Source organism: Balaenoptera physalus, assembly GCF_965194825.1.
Source record: "Balaenoptera physalus genome assembly, chromosome: 14".
NCBI lineage: Eukaryota > Metazoa > Chordata > Mammalia > Artiodactyla > Balaenopteridae > Balaenoptera > Balaenoptera physalus.
Window position 1 is genome coordinate 53,841,260 of NC_138893.1, and position 21,801 is coordinate 53,863,060.

At 45.6% G+C, this 21,801-nt stretch overlaps 2 protein-coding genes across 19 annotated transcripts in view; one reads left to right on the forward strand and one right to left on the reverse strand.

Moving 5' to 3' along the window:
- The window catches only part of SLIT1 (slit guidance ligand 1), a 185,701-nt gene extending 171,559 nt beyond the window's left edge, over positions 1-14,142 (forward strand). The window contains exons 37-39 of one of the 2 annotated variants that reach the window (XM_082423632.1): positions 93-2,556; positions 2,678-10,850; positions 10,931-14,142. In XM_082423632.1, the coding sequence (XP_082279758.1) occupies positions 93-331 (239 nt within the window). In that variant the 3' untranslated portion in view covers positions 332-2,556; positions 2,678-10,850; positions 10,931-14,142. Of the gene's footprint in view, positions 1-92; positions 10,851-10,930 lie in introns of both variants that reach the window. The other variant, XM_082423631.1, reaches the window with a different exon arrangement.
- Positions 5,608-21,801, reverse strand: part of LCOR (ligand dependent nuclear receptor corepressor) — a 135,774-nt gene continuing 119,580 nt past the window's right edge. For all 17 annotated transcript variants that reach the window (XM_082423629.1, XM_082423625.1, XM_082423614.1 and 14 more), the window contains one exon: positions 5,608-20,426. In XM_082423629.1, the coding sequence (XP_082279755.1) occupies positions 16,103-20,426 (4,324 nt within the window). In that variant the 3' untranslated portion in view covers positions 5,608-16,102. The remainder of the gene's footprint in view (positions 20,427-21,801) is intronic.

The window sequence follows — 21,801 nt, forward strand, 5'->3', positions numbered from 1 at the left end:
CTCCTCCTTTTTCTGCTCCTCCTGCTTCCCCGGGGGCAGCGCTGGCCCATGGGTGTGCCCTGAGGCTTTCTCTTGGTGTCTGTCCCATCCAGAGTCCGAGTGCCGGGGGGACCCTGTCCGGGACTTTCACCAGGTCCAGAGGGGCTATGCCATCTGCCAGACCACGCGCCCGCTGTCGTGGGTGGAGTGCCGGGGCTCATGCCCCGGCCAGGGCTGCTGCCAGGGCCTGCGGCTGAAGCGGAGGAAGTTCACCTTTGAGTGCAGCGATGGGACCTCTTTTGCCGAGGAGGTGGAGAAGCCCACCAAGTGTGGCTGTGCCTTCTGCGCTTAGCGCCCGGCGTGGACGGGGAGGGGAGAGGGCGGGCGAGGGGGCGCGGCCGCAGCGGAGACCGAGTGGCCGGCAGCTGGGCTGGGGTGCGGGCCATCACCGCGGCGACGCCTGGGCGACCGGCCCTCCCGTGGGCGGTGGGGGGGCCAGAACCACCTTTCTAAAGCCGACGGCGCCGCAGCTGGGGACGGGGCGGGGCGGGTGGGCGTGGCCCGGGCCGCAACCCGCCCTCTCCGGAAGTGCCTTGCACAAATAGGCGCTTAATAAATATTTGTTGAATGAATGTGTGCGTGAGGTCAGGCCAAGAAGTGCAGAATAGTGACACCTCCTCCTTGCCTGCTACCTGGGTCTGAAGATGGGACTGCCCCTTCCCAAACCAGCCTTTCCCTCTCGCCTGTGGCCTGTGCGGGTCCCAGAAGCCCCTTGCCCCCCTGCAGATAACCTTGAAGTACTCTCAGCCTGCGCTGGGGCAGCCGGCCTGGCTCTCAGCTTCTGCTGCCGCAGCGTCTGCTGGCAGTAGGCCAGGCTGCGAAGGGGAAGGGTCCCCTCCTGCTGGCCAGGAAGGGACCAAGCCCTGCCCCCTGGGCTGCCTGGCAGTGCTGCAGCCACTGCTTGCTCGGAAACGGGCCAGGGGGTGGAGGTGGTTTTAGGACCAGACCTCTGAATCCCAAAGTTACGGGATGAGCACTGTAATTTCAAGGAGGGTGCTCATGCGGAGGAAACAACCGCTGGGACTGCTTGGAGGAGGGGGGGAAACACCACCAAAAAGGACAGGGGTTCTTGGTTCCAACTGAATAAACATCACCACCTCCAGATACTAGCCACCAAGGGGGCATTGGTCCTGGGCTTCCCCAGCCATTAGCCAGCCATCAGCTGCTAGCTAGCAGGGGGACTTGGGGGTGTAGGGGGCTTGGGCGAGGCTGCTAGGCCAAGGAGGGGGTCTCCTCCCATGTAGACTGGGTTCAGATCACCTCACGCCACAGACCAGTAGGGAACAGTGGTCCAGACATCAGGAAACCTCCGCTGGCTCTGTCACTCTGGGCAAACTTCTTCCCCATGGGCTTCAGTCTCCTCAGCTATCAAATGGGGAGATGGCGGCGAGCAATGTAGACCCTCCCACTGTGGCACCAGGAGGGAAGCTGGAGGAGTTAGAAGATCTACTTTGATTAATCACGTCAACAAGTATTCATGTGCCTAACCGGGGCTGGGTACTGCGGGTGTTCTCCCCTCACGGACAGAGGCGACTGACCACAGAACATCACAGGAGCGACCTGTGATGCTTGGGAAGGATGCCTGGGAAGGGATCTGAGGCGAGTGAGGGCTCCAACCACAGACACCGGCCCAGGCCAGAGCTGCTCACTGCAAGTGTTTGCAAGGAAGGACTCAGTGTCTGAAGAGTCATCGAACATGTGGCCGTGTGACTACAAATGCTTCTCTTCCATGCTGAATGAACACGCAGAAAGATGATCTTTGTGCCTAAATAGCGAGCTGGCTGGAAGGAAGATAGGTCACCGTTTCCTGTCCCAGTGTCTCCCCAAGAGCGTGTGCCCCTGGGGGATCCTGGGGGGCAAGGAGGGTGAGCATGTCCCTTTCCTGGCTCCTTCCATCTGCAAACAGAAGGCAGGGTCAGGGGAGTATGTTGTGATGGGGTTGAGGTGGCCTTGTGCTTGGGGGCGGCAGGCGGAGTCCTTGATACTGAGTATCCTGGAGCATCCTACGACTGAGAGCGCCTGGCGTGTTCCACTACCCTGGGACTCAGGCCAGTGAGTTTGAGTCCTGGGCCCCCTGTAATGGGAAGAGGACCCTGCCCTGTCCACCCGGGGAGGTGTCCTGAAGGCTGGATCTGCCCCTCCCCAGGGGCCAGGCTCTATTTTCTTGTAACTCTGAGCAAGGCCACAGCACCCCTCACACTCATGGGCAGCAGCCTGGGCCTCGAGGGGCTTCTCCTAGGGCTGCACAGCATCCTTCTCTTACCTGGACTTTCTGGGCCCCTGCGGGCGCCTGGACGGCAGCCAGCACCAGGCTGGGTAGGAAGGAAAGCTCAAGTGTAGCTAGCCCGCCCCTTCCACGGAAGAGAGGGTTCTGGAACCCGCCAACCCTGAGACACATACCTTCCCCTGGCTACCACCATTCCTCACTGACCTGCAGAAACCGTTCCCCGGGCTTGAGGGGCGATGTCTGGCAGGACCTCTTCGCTCTGCAGAAGTGGAAAGGGCACCTGCAGACAGGTGCTGGCTGCCAGGAGTCCTGCACTCCCGGTGCCATGGGTTTGGGAGGGCAGAGGATGGAGTGTTTGCTTGCAGGAAGCACCCTGCGAGCTTGCTGCCACCCCCGTGCACCCCGCCACAGCACCCCGCGCCCCAGCCCGGCTCCATACTCACCCTTGGTCGAGCCAGGAGGTTGGGATGCACCACAAGGGTGAGGGCAGCAAGGGGCCGAGAGACCCATGCGCCCCAGGATCAAGTTTTCCTCAACTGAACCACCAACCCGAAAGTCGCTAAGGAACTGGATCACCACACACCTTGCCTGTTCACGTTTGGGCCTGCCGAGTCCCAGAAGAAGGCTACCACGAAATCATCTGAGAAATCATTTCCAAACCTTGCCACCCCTTTGGTAAAGACTCCAGTTCACTTTGATGTCGTCCTCGGCTGATTCCACTGAAGAGACATAAGCAGGGCAAGTCCCAAAGTTGCTGCTGCTTTGGCCGCACTGCAGGCGACAGTGGCCTTGGCTCCCTGTGCAGGTGTCAGGAAATGGAAAAGGCTGTACTTTGTCTCTTCTTTGCCTGCTGTTAGCCTAACCAGGAAAGTATCTCTTTACACAGAATACTTAACAGATTCTAATATATATTTGTATTTCATTTTGTTATAGTATTTTTATATGTTAAAGTCAACATCCAGTGTCTCGCTTCGCTTTTCAGATGCTATGTAGTTGTGACATTTGGTTTGGTTTGGGGTGGGGGGGTTCTGTAGTCTTGTTTGGATCACTCTTTTAAAGAGACTGGTTTAGAACAAGCCCCTGGGGGAGCCACACCTGCCCTGTCCTGAGACGTGTTATTTTAGAACATGTTGGATATTGTCTGTTGTCTTCCTGTGAACATGAAATTGATTCACTCAGGTTCTGCCTTTGTTGATCTCTTTTTCTGCATCAAGGATGAGCCCAGGGCTGCTGACACACACCCTCGCATGGGCGAGAGTTTCTGGGCTGCCCATACACCAGCCACAATCCAGGCATGGAGCCCAGACACAGCACATGTAGGGTATCTGCCCTTGGAACTCTCTAGCCTTCCTTAAGTGGCAAAGGAGGCCTGTTCCTCCTGAAGAAGGAAGGGGAGGTCTGGGGGGTGGCTTAGTCATAGCTCCCTGGGGATGTCAGTGTGAGAACAGAGCCTGACACGGCACAGCACACACAGATCTGGGGAGGCTGTCCATCCTCACTTCTCTTCAAGAGTCACACTCACGTTTTGTAAGTTTGTGTACAGAGCCATGCCCAGATTTAACATGGCTCTGAAGGTTTTAGAGCATCAGGGCAACATATTAGAGCAGTGTGGCTTCTCCAACTGTCCTGTAAGGTTGACCTGTCAGGCACCAGAACAGTGGTTCTTAGGGATCAGTGGAGAAAGGAGGCTAACATATTTCTACAGTGGTTCTACTATGACTTCAGACCACAGAACTGCACTCAAATTGAGCTTTGTAGGACGTGTGACCTCAGTGTCTTGGTGAGGCCAGGCCCTGGCAGTGAGGCTGGGAAAGCCCCCTGACACCAAGGGGACCCCACTGGCCCTCCTCTGATGCAGGACCATAAACTGATTTCCCGCTCGTGGTGACGGTCACATATGCCACACCTTAACAGCACACGGTCACCTTGAAAGTGGGCAGTGATGGTAACTGCAGTGCCTTCAAAGCAATGAGGGATTTGGGAGGAAATGTAACAAACCAGGTACAGGACAGAAAACAGGTTAAAATAGGGTTGTAAGCTCAAGAGTCTGGAGAGGCCAGTAGGTTACTTACCTAAATGAGTCAAGCGGCCACATGCCCTTCAGCCCATCATCTGTACTGCCACTTCTGATAAAGCAGCAGGGACAGAGACCTGGTTCCCTACTGTGAAGAGCAAGGGACAAATGGTAAGTGAGGCAGATTGTGATGACCTGAAGGGTGAGCTTTCCAATCCACCCAGCTTCAGCTGACTCTTATCACACACTAATTTTGTCAGATCTTCATTATCTTTTTTTAAAAGCTAGAAATCAATGTAAACAGTTTTAAAATACTGTTTTTTAAACACTGGCTAAATAAAACACAACTGTCAGCCACCAGTCTGCAACCTGAGTTAGAGTAAAGTAAGTGGCACATTTCAGTTACAAGGAAATATCTAGCCAAGGGAATGGGCACAGCAGGCCTTGGCTGGGGGGTGGAGGGAGTCAAAGGGATGCCCAGGCTTCCAACTAGAGTTGCCACACTTCCCCATATTGGTGATAATGCATCTCTATCACCCCTATGTCCTGAGCCCTCAGAGTTCATTTTAGAGATGTTCCCTCACCCCAAGCCAGTCTGCATCTCTCATGTCAGACTCCAGTTATTCTACCACAGGATGAATACTGGAGGAAAAGAGGTCTATTTCAACAACGAAAAGTCCTCATCTGGAACAAGATAGTTCTCCAAATTCAAATTAAGAAGGGCGGCCTGACTGCCAGCTGCAGGGTTATTTCCATCGGGTGGAGTTCTCCGTGTCAATGGCCACTGTCAGATGAACCTGTTAATGAAATTGTGGCTGATTCCACAGGAATCACTGGCTCACTGGATCCCTAAATAGACTCATCTCCAGGAGAGTTGAAAGAATATAATGAAACGGGTCATGAGGCGAGTAAATGGAAGGATTTCCTGCCAACTTTCTGCCATACCCCAACATGGGCTCCAGAGAGCTGGGGTGCTGTGCACATCCCCCCTAACCTAGCAGTGGCATACCTGAGGTCAGAAGCGCAGATTCAATTACTCCTTGCACCTCAGGATGAAGCACTGGCACCTTCCCGGTTCTGCCATGGGAATTCCCAATGATCATCCATTGTGTTTTCTATTCCCTGAAGTTAGGCATAACTCACAAAATGGCCACAGATCTAGCAAACGATGTTCCTTTAAGTCCCAACATCAGTGGCCGAGGCAAAAGTAGTAAGAAGTATTGCTTTTTGGTTCCTTCTGGCAACTTACCAACTTTGCCGTAGGCTACAAGTTGAACGCTGGGCTTCAATGCGTTCCGTTCCCTCTCCAGTAACTACACAAACACACTTTAATATCAAAGAAGTTTAATACGCTGCAATAAAATAAGCGCCTAGGAAAAGCTCATGGAATAGATGTCAACGTTAGAGAAATCCCGCCCACACATCCTCTAGCTCCGTAACCCATCCCTCAAAACCAAACTAGAAAATCTGAAACAACAAAGGAAATCCTTCCAAGCTTGGATTTCAGTGAGGGCCCCTTTACCAATAACAAGAACACAGTTTCCTACATGGTCTAATAGGAAAGTAAAACACAGAAGCACAAAAAGTCCACAAGATTTCAATATTTAAGAGACTTGGTACATATTCAAAGTTAAAATAACTCCAACTTTTATAGCTATACATATTGTTTTAAAGCAACTTAATATATTTTAAATTTCATATATACACTCTCAAAGGTTCTTCAGGTGAGGTATGTAAACATTGTCTAATGAAAAATTTTCAATGTTTCAAACCAACAAATTCACAGCATACATTGAATTTTCTTCCATAAAAGACACAGTATTTTCCTACACTCACTAACATAGTGGAAGTCCAGGCCCAAGGGATACATGCTGATCATCCGGATTACCGTTTGCAGAAATTCTCATTTCACTACTTTTGACAAGACCGCCTTCACACAGGTCAGGATCACACACTTGGTACCAGGAAGGAGCTAGGCCCTCTGGAGACTCTGTCCTTGGGCATCTGGATCGCTGGCTAAGACTCACAAGACAGCAAAAAGGAGCACATCTGAACAACTACGAGAATGACCTCGGCAATGACAACACTGGGAAGAACCAGAAAGACCTTTAAAGGAACGGTAGAGATTCATCTTAGAGCTCCCTGGATCCACAGCCGGATCAGCAGCCCTGCCCTAAATTCACTCTGAAGGCTGTGGCCTAAAACCAATAAAAACCCAACACGGCACCTGAGCTTCAGTTAAATTGCATGGGCCTCCTATGACCCCCTGGCCTCTCAAAGGCGTTAACTCTAGCCTAAAAGTAGGACCCTGGGCTGTGCTTTTCATACAGGTTGGGGTTGAATTTCTTAATATCATAATACATACGGGAAAATAATGCCATGAGTTCACAAAGATGACCAATGCCTGCACACAGGCACTGGCCAATGACCTGGGAGGAGCTCAATTTTGAAAACTACTTGTTCCCTGAGGGTAAACAGCAGGCTTCTATTGAGATTAAGTGAGGCTAATAAAGGGATTATTTATTACAAGGCCATAAGACTCCGGGAGCCTCAGGGCGGAATTCTATTTTACCCCACGTAATCTATAACGCCCCCCCCGCCCTCCCCCCACCACAAGAAGTAGTCACCTTCCCAAAGACACAACATAGGTCCGCTTCTTTCCTCTTGCTTGCTTCAGGCTCAGCAACGGAAAGTTTTATCCTAATGCACCCACTTCAATCTAAAAAAACACTAGTGAAAAATTCCAAACACCATCATAAATACAAAAGAGAAGACATATTCCAAAAGCCTAAAAAACTACATTATTCTATTAATGGTTATCTGGGTGTGGGGTATTTTTCATAAAGTTCAGGACGGTCACAAGGAGAGGCTGCTAAACAGCTTAGAAATCTGTTGGACTGAACACGCTGGGACGCTTGGAGAGGCAATTGCCCTTTTTGCACGAACCTAAATGATTTAACCCCAGACACGGAGGGGGCTTCAGATATTTCAAACTCAGTCACAGAGGAGGAGTACAGGAAATGGGCTAGCTCTTAAATGTAGCTCAGATACAGTCAAAGGACTTTTTATGGGCCATTTACATTTTTAATGTGAAAGGTTCTTACACTTATGCTATAGCCAAATGAGTTTTGCCTCAGCTAGATTCTGTAAACCCTACAAATTCATGGAAAATTGGTAATTTTTCAGTCTCTATGCCCAATTTTTGATGTGTCTGGTGCTGGCAGATTTCTCATCCATCGCTAGTGTTGTATGATGTGAAGGAGCGTGCAGACAAACAGAAGCAAAAATTCAAGTACAGCAACCTCTCCAGCAAAGGCAAGAGATCTTAGCAAGAGCTGTTCTACCCCCACCCTATCCTCTGAGACAAGGGCTAACGCAGAGCCCGGAATAAATGCTATTACCTAGAATCTTATTGCTTACAGGCAACACATCAGAAAGAAAACCTGGAAATCTGCTCTGCAGGTCTGGGGGCTGACCACTGACCAGTTTATCATACATATGTGTGTGTGTATAGATATATAATATATAACATAACCAGATGAGAAGAGGGAACGACTAAAGCTTGGATTTGGTGTAACGTTACAGATCAAATGCCCCAAACAGCTCTCAACCTGCTGGTTTTTGTTCTTTCTCCATGTGTGAACTGTGTTATGAAAGGAAGTCCACTGCTCAAAATATATTCTTCTACAATACTACAATGCAAACCAACATCACTCAGAACATGAATCTGTACACAGCACATGTAATAAATATTTTTTAAAAACTATTTACAACATTATTTCTCGTGAACATTTAGATGAGAGCAAAGTTTATTTCTTCCTGCAAAGGTTAAAAAAGTTTTGACTGTCTAGTTCAGTGCTAAATTCCCTGGCACCTAGTTACCCTTTCACATTTCATCTTAAAATCAGATTTGCTTACAAATAGCATCTGAAAAAAAACATTCTCCAGCATTACTGTTCAAGTGTCTTCCTCACTTGTTTAGAAAAGACAAAGGGAGGCCATAAGTAAATATGCTAATTATGGTTCAAATGGATGACACAAATCCCTGTGTGTCGTCCCAAGCTCACCGCAGTCCTGGCGCTGCAGTTCTCAGTCCAGCCAGCCGGGCAGAATGAGAATCGTGACTCAGACAGGGGTGCCCAGGAATGGGGCACAGGGAAGAGGAACATGATGGGAAAGCATCAGTTCCATTACATTTACGGGTGCTGAATTGCAGACCAGGACTCCTGAGAAGTAAAGCTGCACACATCTTAGAGCAGATGGCCTCACTGTGTACCATCAGTATAGGTGGGCTGGCCCACATCTGCACAGACGCTGAGAGAGGGAGGAGGCAGTGAGCTGAGGCGCTCAGTACTCAGTCAAGGTGCGGAAGGAAACGTGCTTATCTCCCGTGGTTAACGAGAGTGGGAACAGGTCTTTCACGAAGGTGAGAAAGACTAAAATACATCTTAATGCTTTCTTTAGGCAACCAGTGGTTTCTCCATATCCCACAGGTATAGGTTTGTATTTCCTTGGGGTTACAACTAAGGCTCATCTCCCTGCACAGGATGTTGAAATCTACAGCTGAATGTACCAACTGTATATGCAAAAAGTGGGCTGCTGGAGGCAAGCCCCGATGCCATGCCTGGTGCAGCCACACCGACTGTGGGAGACCCACTTTGTTCTGGGATGGGGTGACAGTGGGATTGTGCTCAGGTTCCCAATCCAGTTGCATCTGCCTCAATACAGTGAGGGCTTCAAGGCTCACCCTTCTGCCTTCACTATGTTGTTTGGGGGTTCAGTGGCCGAGCATCATAGCTGGGGAGGATGGGTTCTCTAGAAAGAACACTTTTTTGGAAAGCCCTTTTGACATTAATTTTTTTTTGTTTGTTAAAATAAATACTTTCTATAGAAGCATTTGAACAGGAAAATACCACTATTTACACAGTGAAATAAATTTCACAGTGGTGTGTATAAATACGTATTATATATATGTATTTGAAATCATAGTCACATAGTCTCCTAGAACTATTAAGAATACAGAAATCACTGGTGAAACTTATAACCTTAAGCTATAGTGGCTCTAAAACTAATCCCTACCTGTGGTATAAATATACAAAATTATGAAAATCTTGTTTGTATAGCATCTCTTCCACAAACTAGCTCCCAAATTCTACAGATTTAGCTACGAGACGACATGAAGTGTAGATTATAGAAAACGATTTGAGTGAGAAAGTTGGTAGGGTGACTAGCATTTGGACCCAATGGCTAACTACGAGAAGAAAAATAGTTATGAAAAGAAATGCTTCTAATACAACATATATATGTTCAGTGACGCACTTGAGAAGTAGGAGACTTCCCAGAGAAGAAGCCTCCTGGAAGGGGGCTTGGGGCATAAGCAGAAGAGGGAAGAGGCAAGGTGCCAAAGGTGGGTCCTCAAAATGAGGTGAGTTAGGCCTGACCAGGAGCGGGCTTCACTGGCCAGGCCAGAGAGCTCTGAACTTCGGTCTAAAGCTGCTGGTGGGCTGACAAGGTGCCATCGACATGCTGGTATTTTTAAGAGAGCTGAGGATGGGTGATCTGGATTAGAGGTTCAGACAGGTAAAAAGACCAGCCATTTATATTCACAAGTAATGACCGAAGCTTGGGGAGTGATAAACTTGCAAATATACTGTACATGAATATACTGTATAGTTTCTGGGGGTGAAACTAACATGCTCTCTGCCTGCCGGGAGAGGCACTATTCTAGGCTTTAAGTTCATGAGGAAATCCGTTTGTGTTGAGCACTGCTGTAGGGGAATATCTCTCCATGAGAGTCAAGTTCACCCTGACTCATAAACATGAAGACAACTGTAGTACTTTTAGTTTAAAAGACTTTGTACTTTTAGTTTTAACTAGTTATCCTAGTAGATCACATTGAATGTCCAAGATTCAACAAATACTCAATCCACAAAGGGAGATATATTTTTTTCTTTAATACACGAGCATTAGTCAGGAATAATGTGGAACAGCAGCTGTGTGCTAAGATCGAACAGGCAGAAACCGTGAAATCTAAAAGGAAAGAAATGTTGCAATGCTGGACTACATAAAAAAATAAGTTTGTGCCTAACTGGCCACACAATTTGATCTTGAATGACATATTGCAAGGGCCAGTAAACCTTTTCTTTAAAGGGTCAGGTAGTAAATAGCTTATATTTTAGGCTGTGTGGGCCACATGGGGTCTCTTTACTCTTTTTTTAACATAACCCTTAAAAAAACAAGGTACAATGCATTCCTCCAATCTCTGGTATATTATAAAACCATGGGCAAGTGGTTCTTTTTTTAATAAGCAATCTACTTCCATGTGGCTTGCCTACTGAGCACCTCATGTTAAATGGAATGGTCCCAGGCAGGTGAGAAAGCCTCTGTGTCACTTTGCTCACTGGCGAGCATGACCGCACACCTGCCCCTCTGAGCACTAACATAAACCACCAAGGCTCTGGGAAAATGATCAAAGGGAAGGTAATGCAAGGAACTGGCCAGCTGTGGCTCAATTCCAAGGGCAGAAGCATGAGCAAGGATGCCTGCAAAGTGACTCAGGTGGTTCCCTGGGTCCCCAGTATAGCATGGCAAGCAGCATCAGGGAGCTCTGGGTTTCTGCCTGAGCATGACAGTATCCTTAAGGGAAGGAGGTCAGACTTTCATGTCTTCCAATCTGTCCACTGTAGAATACAGCAGTTTGTTCTGACATTTCAAGGGATGAACTATATCGAAGGCTGTCTCAAAAGGCTTCCCATAATTCTGCTTGTATTAAATACAATCATCTTTTTATTTTCTCTTTCTCCCTGAAAAGGACTTGGGAGCAAGCCTGGGGTAGAGTATTTACTGCTGGGATGTGAGGATTGCTTTGCTGATGCCTTACATAGACATGATTTCACACTCAGAAAAATTTCCGATATTTCAGTGGATACCGAGCCATAAGAAGATAAAAATTCATAGTTAAGAATTCAAAATGATAATTATCTGTTTCAAAACAAACGGAACAGTCACTGTTTTAGAGCCACTGAGAAACAGATCCTTGAGTTTTGGGGGAGGGGAAGACAAAACCTTGGCAGTTGACAGGATTTAATCGAATCATCCATAACTTCTCAGTCACACTCAGGTTATAACAGGCTCCAATTTTCTATTAGTCTTTCTAAAGCACTTCAAGTTATTGGCGTGCCTTTAATACAATTATTTTGAAAGAAGAGTAGGTGACTGAAAAAAGTATCAGTGCCAATACATTTTTTATTTTCCTAGAAGCTGGCCAAAAATATTACATAATAAACAATGCCTTGGGTTTATGATTAGACTTCGTTTCCTCTCTGTGAAAAGGTTTTTCCATATCTAAATGTAAGGTTCAGAAAACTGAACATCCACCTGAAGTTGTCTCAACTAATTTTGAAAGAAACAAAATTTGGCTTACTTTAGTAATAAACAAGAAGTGAAGCCAGAGTCAGGTCTATGATAAAAACTGAATGAAAGGAGAGGCCCAGGCCACATCATGTTAGAACTCTGAATTCCTAGTTGCTCATGGATTCTGACTCTAGAGGTTAAGGTGGCCTCGATTTGGCCACTGTGATGGGTGATTCTAACAGGATGTGACGCTAAGGTAGCTCAAGTTTCAGGAGATGGTATCTGATGTGCTGTGGCAATATAATGTGTCTTTTTTGTAGCAAGAAAAAATAAAGACATGTAAAAAGAACAAAATTGAGGTAAGATAAGGAGGAAGGAGAAGAAAAGAAGAAGACAGGAGAAGAGGCAGAAGAAAGGAGAAGATAAACCAGGGAAGCTTTTTTTCCTGAAAAAAAGATTCTTTTCTCAAGCATGGGTCAGCAAACTTTTCCTTAAAGGTCCAGGTAGTAAATATTTTAGGCTTTTGTGGGTCATGTGGTCTCTGTTGCAGATGCCCAACTCTGCTGGAAAGCAGCCAGAGACAATACATAAACAAATGGGAGTGGCTATGTTCCAAAAAACTTTTATTTCCAAAAGAAAGACCAGCCCACAGTTTGCAGACCTGTGAAAGATCATCTGTCGGCCAAATGAGACCCTGCATGGGCTGACCTAAAACCAAAATAAGTGGGTGTGGCAACTTGGGCCAGCACCTTGGGAAACTCCAGCCCAGTCCCGGGGGCAGTGACAAGACGCCAGACTCACTGAGGGTGACACTACAGCATCTCCAGCTTGCCTCACATAGCATGTTGCCCTTTCCTACTTGGCTCTTAGGTCCATTGATCAACAGGCAAACTGCCCACAAATGATGGTGACAGCTTCAGTCATCACTACAGAATTCATCACAAGGGAGAAAAGAGTCCAAACTTCAATTCAAAATGACCGTCTTGAAGTGATGTTTTACTGATGACCTATCTGAACAGTGAGAAATTCACCTGCACAGTATGTGATGCATAGAGGATCCTATTAAAAGCACCACCTTTGTGAAAGGATGACTAACACCTATCTATACTACGCAGGAACAATGAGGCATGAAACCCACAGCCTAAGATTGTTTTTTAAATAAGGCTTGTGTAGAAGTCTTTAATGAAGTACAGATACAACAGAATTGGCCTACCTAAGGGAGCCAAGGGACTAGCAACTGCAGGTTAACAGACATTAATAACATTTGTATATAAGAAGCCTCAAGAGCAGAACAAAGGTTCATGGCCTTCCTGCTGCGCTGCAAGATTGCTACACGTCTGAGGAAGTGCTAGGGGTGAGGCTCTGGAACCCAACTGAGGGTACAGTCTCTATGCTGTCCTCCCAAACCCAGGGAGCCTCAGGGGATAGAAAATGGGAGATAGAAATGGGTCTCCTGAAGAGGGCCCACCTCTGGGGAGCTATGGTAGAGCTTCAGTGATTGCTTCCCAGGTGTCTTCCAGCTCCTCCAGAAGCTCAGAGGAAATACCAATGTTCTCTGGTCATCAACATCAGCTCCAACAGTCACTTCACTGAGTACAGGCCCAGGAGGAGAATTCCTTTCACATTTGGAATCCAGAAGGTGGGACAGACTGCCTTTGCATCGAGTGGCAAGCCACACTGTGACAATGGCTATAGGAAGGAGGTCTTTGCAAGAGAGGGAAAACAAGGGGAGACTTGAGACGAAACCAAGGCTTGGAGGTGTCTGGGAGACAGGTTTGCCAGCATGTGTTGTAAGTGTAAAAGGGCTTCCAGAATCGGCCCTCAAGTTTGCTTTTTTTCTTTCTTCTATTAGTAAAGTTAACTGAATCAGCAAAAATGAGATTCAACAAATATAAAAATAATTCTAAACTTTTAAGTGTCTTAATTGTGTAGAATCCCAGTCTATTTAAATGTGGTCTACTATAAAGTGTAAGTTGATTTTAAAGATGATCCACTGCATTGTTAGGTGTATAAAATGAATACATAAACACTGATACCTTATCTCAAATGCCGCCTAGAATGGGAGAGAAGGCTATTATCTTGAAGTAAGCTTTTAAAAATGAAAAAGAACTTAGAAAAGTAATGGAATGAATTATAAACCGGCAACTGGAAAAGTACCACCCACTTACAGCCTCACATCCCTAACCTAATCCAAGCACCCTTACAAGGTAGTCTATATGCAGCTAAGGGGGCACCTTGAACATATGTACAGGGATCAGCACACCTGACATGGGCAAACCTCCACCGTTTAAGTCACCGCAAAAACAATATCCAGTGACGACTATATGAAAAGACTTTTAAAAACTTTAAAACCACTTTTATAGATTAAATGAACCTACTTAAAACAGGTTAATGCTTCTGTGCAACTTAATGCTGAGAAAGGTTGCCAACATACACACTCAGCAGTTTCATTAATATAGGTAGCTCCTGAATGGCCAAAAAAATATTAAAAAGGAAAAAAAAAAAAAAAGACTCATGGGATAGAGGAGACACTAGGAAAAAAAATCAAGGCTTCATGGAAGATAGTAAACTTCACTATCTATAAAATTCAACACAATTTTCAATTTCCCATGAATCAAATGCTTTTCTCCAGTCCTATCCAATCAGAAGTTTTCATTATATACAGCAAAACTTTAACAGAATGGGTAGAAAACCTGTTTTATCATGATTTGAATGAACTAATGCATGAATAAAGGTACCTCTGGGTTAATCCAAACAGATCTGAAGCAATATGAATGGAAACATTTTTAATAAAAAGGAGAGAGTAGCAGCTATCCATACAAGCCTATTCTGGGGAGAGAGCACAGAAGCTGGCTGAGGATTTAGCAACCAAGCCTTACTCGTAGAGTGGCCCAATGGAGGTGTCGAGTACACACTATGTTATAATGGAGCAATGTTATAGGCACCAAGGTAAAGCCAATGTACCCATCTTAGACCTCAAACAACATCAATTACAAATATTGCAGCTCGCACTTTTGAGCCATGAAACAGAGCCTGACATGACAGAGGCCACTGTGATACTACAAGTATTAACTGCTAGTATGGTGCTAACCAATCAGAAAGGGCACCTACTACTCTAACCATGTACATTTCACATTGGAATACCAGCTGAACATTAGCTCCTGGTACAGGGGTGTGTATGGGCACACCATGAGATGTTGGTGCTACTTTCTCCAACTGCAAGGTTGCTCTGACCTTTATACAATTCTGTGTTGTTTACACCTCTCTGAGTCTGGTGCCATAGTGATTTGGGGGATACTCATACAGACCCTGGGCTACATTTAAGTCATCTGGCATATGCTCATGACTCAGCTCATGAACACCCTATCACACTGCATGGAGAAGAAAGAATTTTACTGTAAAACTGGGATTGGGAGACATTTGTGGCTTATATCCACATGCAAATGCACCCAAACATACACACACACGTCTTAAACTTTTCTATTACTGAAAATAACATTTTGGCTTTCTTTGACTATGGAAGTACTCAGGGCAAGGAAAAAATCAGAACAGTCACTCTTATCCTAATTGTCAAATTACGGCTACAAGATGGAAAAAAGATCCTAGTTTTGTTTTTTTTTTCCCCAAAGTAGGATGAAAACCTCATTAGTGTGCTAGCAATCCTGCAAGGCCAAAAATGAAAAGGATGATAAGAATCAGTAATGCAAATAATTTGGGGGATGTGAATAACTTTTAGAGCCCATAAATCAATATTAACACCTTGTGACACACCTCTTGTCCCATGGGCACATAATTTAGAATACATTTCTTCAAATGACAAAAGATCAGAGATGAGTGACCAACAATGAATATGAATTTTTAAAATGGGGTAACAGAAATATTAATCTTTTATAATAATTATAAATTCCCTCTGCATTCTCCACATACCATAAAAATGATTTGGTTTAGCTTGCAAATACCATTTAAACAAACAAGACAGAGGGAAGTTCACTGCTGGGGTTTGCAAAGAGGAGCATCTGTTCACGTACAGATACTGCAGGGTGGCTGCTGAAAAGCTACTTTGATGTGCATGATGGTGGTCTTCTCGGCTACAGTACAAGTGCTTGTGCATCAAGTATAAAATACAAGCCTTTAATCACATAGATCAGCTTTTTAGCTTTTGTAAATTTAAAAACAAAAAGGATAAATAAGGCACTGTACTTTTAAAAACTAAAACTGCTTGGTTCCAAGTTTAAAACCCAAGGAACAACCAGAATATAATATATAACTTCCCTTACTCAGCCTCAGAGAAAGACTCTGCAAGTTCCCTTCTCCATCTGAGACGCAATTTCTGACATCTTAAATTGTGGTGTTCTCCATTAACTGCAGATTTGAAAGGCTTGATAAGCTTATAAAAGCAGATTTAGTTAATGCAAAATAAAGGGTTACTTCTATAGAACAGTTTTAACTCTTGAATACTGCCCTTCCAATCACTTTGTATCCATCCGCCTCCGTTTGCTGTGGGAAGAGTCCAGCTTTGCCTTCAGCTTTCGCTTTCTCTGGGCTGCACTGTTCTCTGGGGTTTTCGTCGAGGGTCTGGCCCGAGTCTTTCCACTGCTCTGCTTCCTATTTGTGGCTTTCTGTGGCCTTGAAGAGGACTCACCTGCCCCTTTTTGCTTTGCAGGTTTTGTCACCATCTCCGAGGGGGAGGGCTGGGTAGGCCTTTTGTTTGTATTCTCTTTTTCTTTCCTGGAGGGAGGGCAGCTCTTCCCAGGTGACTTTTTAGGGATCTTCACTTTCTTCTCTTTCAAAGTCGTCTTTTTGGGCAGTTGGCTGATTCTGTCCCTTGCAGCTGGCTTCTTGGCAGCGGGGGCTCTGGTGGATCCATCAACGTGCTTTTCTTTGCTGGCCTTCATCGCAGCTCCCTTGTCCTTCCTGTCCTGAGTGCTGCCGCCTTCTGTCCTCTTGCGTTTATTCTGAACTTCTGCTTTCGGCGAGATTTCAGACATCTGCTTCCCTTTCCTTCCCTTCATTCCATCGGTACTCTTGGGCTTAACAGGAAACCCATCTGCACCTACTTGCAGGGCAAGCTTGGGGGACATCAGAGGGTTGATGCATACACTCTTACAACTCTGTTTACTTTCCACAGCCGGACCAAATGGGCTTTCCACTTTCTCGTTCTTGATCAAACGCTGCTGGGCTCTGAGCTTTCCTCGAATGTTGGAATATTTTCTAAGGATCCGGGTACTGGCAGGGGTGGGTGAGTTTGTGGGAGGATGGCTATTTCTACCGTCCTTGACCTCCTCTATGCTGTCTTCAGGATTGGGGCTGAGGCTAACGTCACTGTCATCCTCCGGCGCCACTTGGTCAGGATCCTCTCGAAATTTAGCCCAGAGCTTCTGTGTTTTCCAATTGTTCCTAGCAGGAGTAGCTCCGGGAAATTTCTTCAAGTGTTTTTTCAAGCGTTCAGCCTGTAGTGAACTGGGGTACAGGCTGGAAGGAGAGTACTTCTGAAGAGGATGCTTGACAGGTGGGATGTCTCCTGGAAGACGAGTATTGAGCTTCTTCACAATTACCAGAGACCGGGTTTCAGTTGTCTCTAAGAACCACTTGCAAACATTAGATAATTTAAAGTTTGTCATAAACAGCATCTGAACAGGAGAAAACTTTTGAACCTCCAGTGAACCCCGACATTTCCGTGACCTTTTCTTGCTTTTCCAAATTTCCTTCAGCTTATCTGACTTGTTCCTTGCTCTTGGTGTTGGCTGGGCTTCTTTCTCCAGCTGGATCCAGCCCTTCTGAACTTTCATGTACTGGGCATTGAAGTTGGCGATGAGCTCTTGGTTCTCCTCCTCAGCACACCATTCTACAAACTTTGGCTGGTCGTCTACCATTGTGTCCACCTCATCCTCGTCTACGGGATCTCCACTCTCTGAAGTTTCATTTTCCTTTGGGATTGTGTTTCCTTGTGCTGCTTCCTTTTCGGAAGTCACTTTCATAGTATCCAAGGAGTCCAGAGCATGAGCGTGTCTTAGGTTGTAGGTTGAGGAGGTCAGTCTTGTAAGCCTTGGGACCCATTTTGGGGGCCCAGCAGCGTCATCACTTCTACTACTTGACAATCCAACTGTGCTAGATAGCACGTCACTATCATCATCTTTATGCAGGCTGTCTGCACTATCTATATCATTTACAACCTCTTCCGTCTCTTGTGCAGGAATAGGTCCCGGCTTCTCTTTTGATTGTTCTGGGAACGTACAAGGAATGCTTTCAGAGGGGTCTTGAGTACTGTTCTCACCTAATTTAGACTGAACATAGATTTCCAGTTTCTCTCCAGGCAGGGGCTGGCCAACTGTGGCTAAGGGATCACTCCTGGGGAAAATACCTTCTTCTTCCCCCTTGACTTCTTTTGCTAGCATGTTTTTAAAAGTCTGCCTGGTGATCATCCCACCTCCTTCGCCCTCCTGCTCAGCATCTTTCTCAGAGGGGTTTTCTTTGACATTTGGGTTTTCAGTGTCCTCCAGAGCTTTTGTATGGAAACCTTCAGTCAGGAAGCTCTCAGGTGCTGTCCCACCAGGATACCCTTCTTTTTTAGAACGTTTTGCACCAGGATTTTTAGAAACCTTGATCTCAGCACAAGCAGAGGAAGAATCTGAACTTTGATTTCTTAGGCACCTATCGGCAGAGGAAGAATCTGAAAGTTGACTTCTTAGGCACCTATCAGAGGCCTCGGGGAATTTTTTACCTTTTTTCTTCTTGTCCAGATTCTCTTCAGGTGAGTCAATGTTTTGACCACACATATCTTTTTCTGGAGGATGTTTTACATCACCATCCTCTCCCTCGAATTTTCCTGTACCACCTGGTGCCTCACTTTCCTCAATTTCACTGGGGTTTTCATTAGTCAAAGTGCTGCTTTCCTTCAAGAGTGGGTCAGTATCTAACTCCTGAGTGTCTTCGGTCTCAGCCTCAGTACCGATGCTTTGGTCTTCCTCAGCCTTTCCCAGGCTCGTGGGAGGCTCCAAGCCCACTGGGGGACTTTGATTTTCTGAGCACAGAGGACTTTCCTCTCTACTTACTGTTTCAGGAGGGGAACAAGGCCTAGGAACAACATCTTCACTGCCTCCCTCAGAAAGGCTCTCTGTGGAGGGAAGCAGGGGACAGTCTTGGGGTACACTCATCTCCTTTGTATCTAGCAGTTCAACTGGCTGTTGGTCTCGTTCAGGGGAAGATATTCCACTTCCTGTGGGAGCTGAGACCGCGGAGCTGCCTTCTGGAAGATCCTCTTCAGGAAGGTGAGCAGGGAGAGGCCACACTGGGCTGGAGGCTGCTGTTTCCTTTGATCTAGAGGAGCTGCTTGGGTTTGCGTTATTTGTCACAGGGCAAACCTCAGGCTCTTGAGATTCCTTTTCAGATGATGCATCTCTGTCTCCTTCCTTGAGGGAGATTATTTCTTTACTAGGTTCTTCAGGGTTGTCTTCTCCGGGATGCTGCACCTCTATTGTAGGCTGAGGTGCTGAAATGATAAGGGTCTGCTTGGGAGTGACCACTGCCTCGGAGGCCAGTGTTGAGCAGCTTGCTTTTTCTTGGGAGTGTAAATTCCTGGCCAGTGTGCGAACAGTTGGCAGCTCACAACAATCACCATTGAAAAAGTATCCTCGAGTACTCTTCCTGGCTGTTTTCCGAGAAGATAATATCGATCGTTGATTCTCAAAGTGGCATTCTGTTATTGGCTGGCTGATATAAACGACATCACATTGGTTATCATAATCATTTATCCTCAACCCTGATGCCCTTTTACTTTTCCGAGCTGTCTTAATGGAGGTTGAAAGCATCTTGGTTCGTGAATGTCCATTAGATGCTTTGTGTACAGGTGGCATGGGGCTGGGGGCTAACCAACCGTCTTTGGAATGATCAAACTGGCTCTTATCACTGGGCTGTAAGTGGTAACCCATTTTATTTCTTCCTAATGAGTGAAGATGGTTCTCTTGCTTTGGCCTTGAATCTTGTTCACTTGCCTCTAAGTCCTGGCGTAAAGGTGTTTTTGAGCTACACTGTAAAGCATTCTCTTTGTCAGCAGTTCTAGGTGAATTCCCCATAAACCCTGAGTCCCAAGCCTCTTCTGATAAAGCTTTGAATGAATTTCTTTGAGAAACAATACAGCTGTTGCTCTCCTCACTATTCTCAGTTGCCACTTTTACTGCAATTAGATTTTCTACTAAAGCTGAACTCTGCACGTGGTCTTTACCATCCTTGCATATTTTCACATCTGTGTCTTGCTCCTGTCCAGTGGTTTGCCCCTCCAAGCTCTTAGAGATGTGGTGGAAGTTTACTGAGGAAGAATTAGATGCAGTGAGGTATCCCAGAGTGGAACTATCCATTGAATTAGGTTTAGTGGTTGGAAGTTCAGAGGAATCTTTTTGGACAACAGTCAAAGTATTCTCTCTTCCATCTACAGAGTTTGTCTCGGGAGGAGGCTCCTTTAGGGCCTGTTCTGTCAAGTGTTGAGGGCTGTGAGAGCCTGATGAGTCTACGAACAACTCTACAGAAGTAGAAGACTTCATATTGAGACACATAGCATCCTTTTCCTTATGTTTGGTGCCGAGCTGGGCACAGCCAGCATTGCAGGTGGAGGCATCCATTGTTCCAGAATCCGAAGGTGGCAGGTCCTCGGTGCCTGGCTGAGATTCAGTGTACAGATCGTTCAGAACACGAATGAACTGCTTCTGATGATGAGTGCACAGTTTGACCATAAACTTCTCCAGTGGGGACTTCGACTGATTGTTAGAATCTACTGCTATTGCCTCTGCTGAGTTCTCACTAGACAGACAAAAAGAAAGAAGAAATTAGTACGGTTATTTTCCAAAGAACTATTTTTACATTATGAAATTCATCAATGTTACGCATGTTGTACAGAGAATTGACACTCTGGCCAAAGCTGGTTCTAAGTGCCCATATGCTTTTTATTCAATAAATGAGGAGCATTTACTTCATTAAAATATAAGGCCAGCTCTGTTATATTCTCAATTTTTAGTGACAACAACTTTCATACTTTTAAAGTGATTATTCACAAATAATTTTTATCTTATAGAGAAGAAGTATCATTGAAAAGAAATTTTTCTTCAAAAATTAAAATTTTGGCCACATTATTAACTTCAGTTGGTCAACATACACTTTGGTTTTAGGCCTGAGTATTCCTGTTAAATAATCACTGGCTCATAGCTCCACAACACTGAAAAAAATTCAGACACACTGTATTACAAGTCTTGGTTTAGCAATACTTTGAAAAATTACAGTTTTAAATGGTTTCTCAGCTTGGCCAATTGGCTGGACTCTATAATTCTGCAAACAGTGATGCAGGAATCCTCCTAACCCTTTGGGGCATGTAGGAATAGAGATCAATAATTTCACATTTCAGATACACTGAAAGATGAATGACAAGCAATTCCTAACTCCTAGCTTCTAAATGAGGACATAGATGTGAAATTACATTGTAAACCATAAGGCCCTGTCAATGCAAGATAGTAGTATTGTCGCTTCTCAAGCCCCACCTATTACATTCTCCTAGACCTTCAATAAACATTTTACAGTAATCCACAGGAAGCCAATTCTACGTTCAAGAACACTTTTCAACCATTTCTGTAAATTATCTAGGACAACTCTTTAGAGTTTAATCAGGATAGTGGGGAAGGCAGAAAAAGGATGATACTAGATTGAGGACAGGCTAAAGGCAATTTCTGCCTAGATAGCCCAGTGTTTTCAAGAGCTGTTTTGTATTTCTGGATGTCGGGATTTTACTAAGCCCATGCAGTTGGGCTTTATACAACTTCTCAATCTCTCTCTCTCTCTCTCTCTCTCCCGCCTAATTCCTTAGGAGACTATTATCGGACTCTATGTAACACAGCAAAGCACCAAGGGCAGCTTAATAAATGTGTGCTGAACAGATGTTGTTTGATAATATCTTCCAGCTAATTATTTTTTCTTCAATCTTTGACTTTATCTCCCAGTCAGGAAGTGCCTTTATAGGAAGGTGTACCCTAGACAGCCTATATCGGCCTCCTACCTCCCTACCCTCTTCTGGCCTCTGAAGCCGTGTGGTTTTAGTGGAAAGAACACAGATTGTGGAATATGAAAAACCTGTATTCTTCTTGTAGCTCTGACATTTACTAGCTATAAGATCTCAGGCAAATTACTT